At 49.5% G+C, this 1716-nt stretch overlaps 1 protein-coding gene across 1 annotated transcript; it reads right to left on the reverse strand.

The window, feature by feature from the left end:
- Nucleotides 1–399: 399 nt before the first annotated feature.
- On the reverse strand, nucleotides 400–1365 carry LOC127486241 (olfactory receptor 2T2). The gene has a single exon (XM_051830027.2). It carries the CDS (start codon nucleotides 1363–1365, stop codon nucleotides 400–402), a length of 966 nt encoding a protein of 321 aa, XP_051685987.2.
- Nucleotides 1366–1716: the final 351 nt, after the last annotated feature.

A 1716-nucleotide genomic window follows, 5' to 3' on the forward strand; every position in this document is an offset into this window, starting at 1 on the left:
GGATGAAACTCCTGGTCCTTGGCTTTGGCCCAGACTAACCCCGGCCATGGTGACCATTTGAGGAATGAACCAATGGATGAAATATCTTCCTCTCTCTAAATAAATCGCAAAAATATATCAAAAATGACTGTTGATGATACTCAGAAGGGGTGCTTGCCTGCTGGGATGATTGGTGGTGCTGATGGACTAAGCATGGATTTGAGCAAGTTAACCATGATGAGGTGCTTGCTGCTTTTGTCTACTTTTCTTAACTGGTGCTTGCAGTGCAATGACTTTTCTCAGTGGGTGATTTTGAGTTGTGAAAATGACAGGGCATGCTTTTCAAAATCAAGGCAGTACTTTCTGGAATGACTGTGTCATTGGCCATAGCAACAAGGAGACTTGCTTCATCACCCACTCCTAGTATTTCCTGGGCACTCTCCCTGCTCTGATTCTCCGGGAGGCAGCACACCTCCCCAGGGCTTTCCTAAGAGCCTCTTCCACATCCTTGTTTCTCAGGCTGTAGATGAGGGGGTTCAGCATGGGGGTGAGGATGGTGTAGAATGCAGACACAACCTTATCTTTCTCTGGCGTGTGGTAGGAATGGGGCAGCACATTGGTGTAGAAGGCTGCCCCATAGAAGATGATCACCACCATTATATGGGAGGAACACGTTGTGAAGGCTTTGTGCCGGCCCTTGGCAGAGTTCATCCTGTGGACCGTGATGAGGATGTGTGTGTAGGAGACAGAAATGACAGACAAAGGGATGAGCAGCATCAGCACGCAGCAAGCGTACATCAGGGTCTCGTAGAGAGACGTGTCTGTGCATGACAGCTTCAGCACCGCTGGGATCTCACAGAAGAAGTGATTGATCTCTCGAGACCCACAGTAGGGGAAGCTCATGGTGACAGGACTTAGCATGAATCCATCCAAGGATCCGCCTACCCAGGAGCTCACCACCATGAATAAGCAAACCCTGCGGTTCATGAGGAGAGGGTACCGCAAGGGCCTGCACACAGCCACATATCTGTCATAGGCCATGAAGCCCAGCAGGAAGAATTCACCTCCAACAAGGGTCAGGTAGAAGAAGATCTGAAATGCACAGCCCAGGAAGGAAATGGTCTTTTCCTTGGACAGCAGGTCTTGGAGTGTCTTGGGGACAGTGACACAGATGTAGACAGTGTCCATAAAGGAGAGCTGGCTGAGCAAGAAGTACATGGGCGTGTGGAAGTGCGGGTCCCTGTGGATGAGCAGGATCATGGCCACGTTGGCTGTGACAGCCACCACAAAGATGGAGAAGATGACTGCAAAGATGAGGCCAGGGCACGTGGGGTGGGTGATGAGACCCAGGAGGATGAAGTCTGTGGAGTTGTGCAGAATCTCCATGTCCACATGGCCTGGCAGCCCCCGAGGCTGCAGAGCCAAGAAGTCTGTGGGTTACTCAATCATCGTATTATGGAAGAGGTCACCACCCATGGTATGGCAGAAACAATGGGAGTAAAGGAAGGACATGGACTTCAGAATCACTTTAAATCCAGGTTTCATATTAACTATCTTTATGCCACTGATTAACCTCTAAACTCACACAAAGTCATCATCTGTTCAGGGCCACCACAAGTCCATCCTCTGTAAGCTACATATGAAGTGCAGAAGTAATAATCCCACAAATTTACTAGGTCCTAATCTCCTGTTAATTCGCCCAGCCCAGAGTCAGGTTTTTCTGCTAGGCTCAGGGCC

Source organism: Oryctolagus cuniculus, chromosome 6, assembly GCF_964237555.1.
Source record: "Oryctolagus cuniculus chromosome 6, mOryCun1.1, whole genome shotgun sequence".
NCBI classification, from domain to species: Eukaryota; Metazoa; Chordata; class Mammalia; order Lagomorpha; family Leporidae; genus Oryctolagus; species Oryctolagus cuniculus.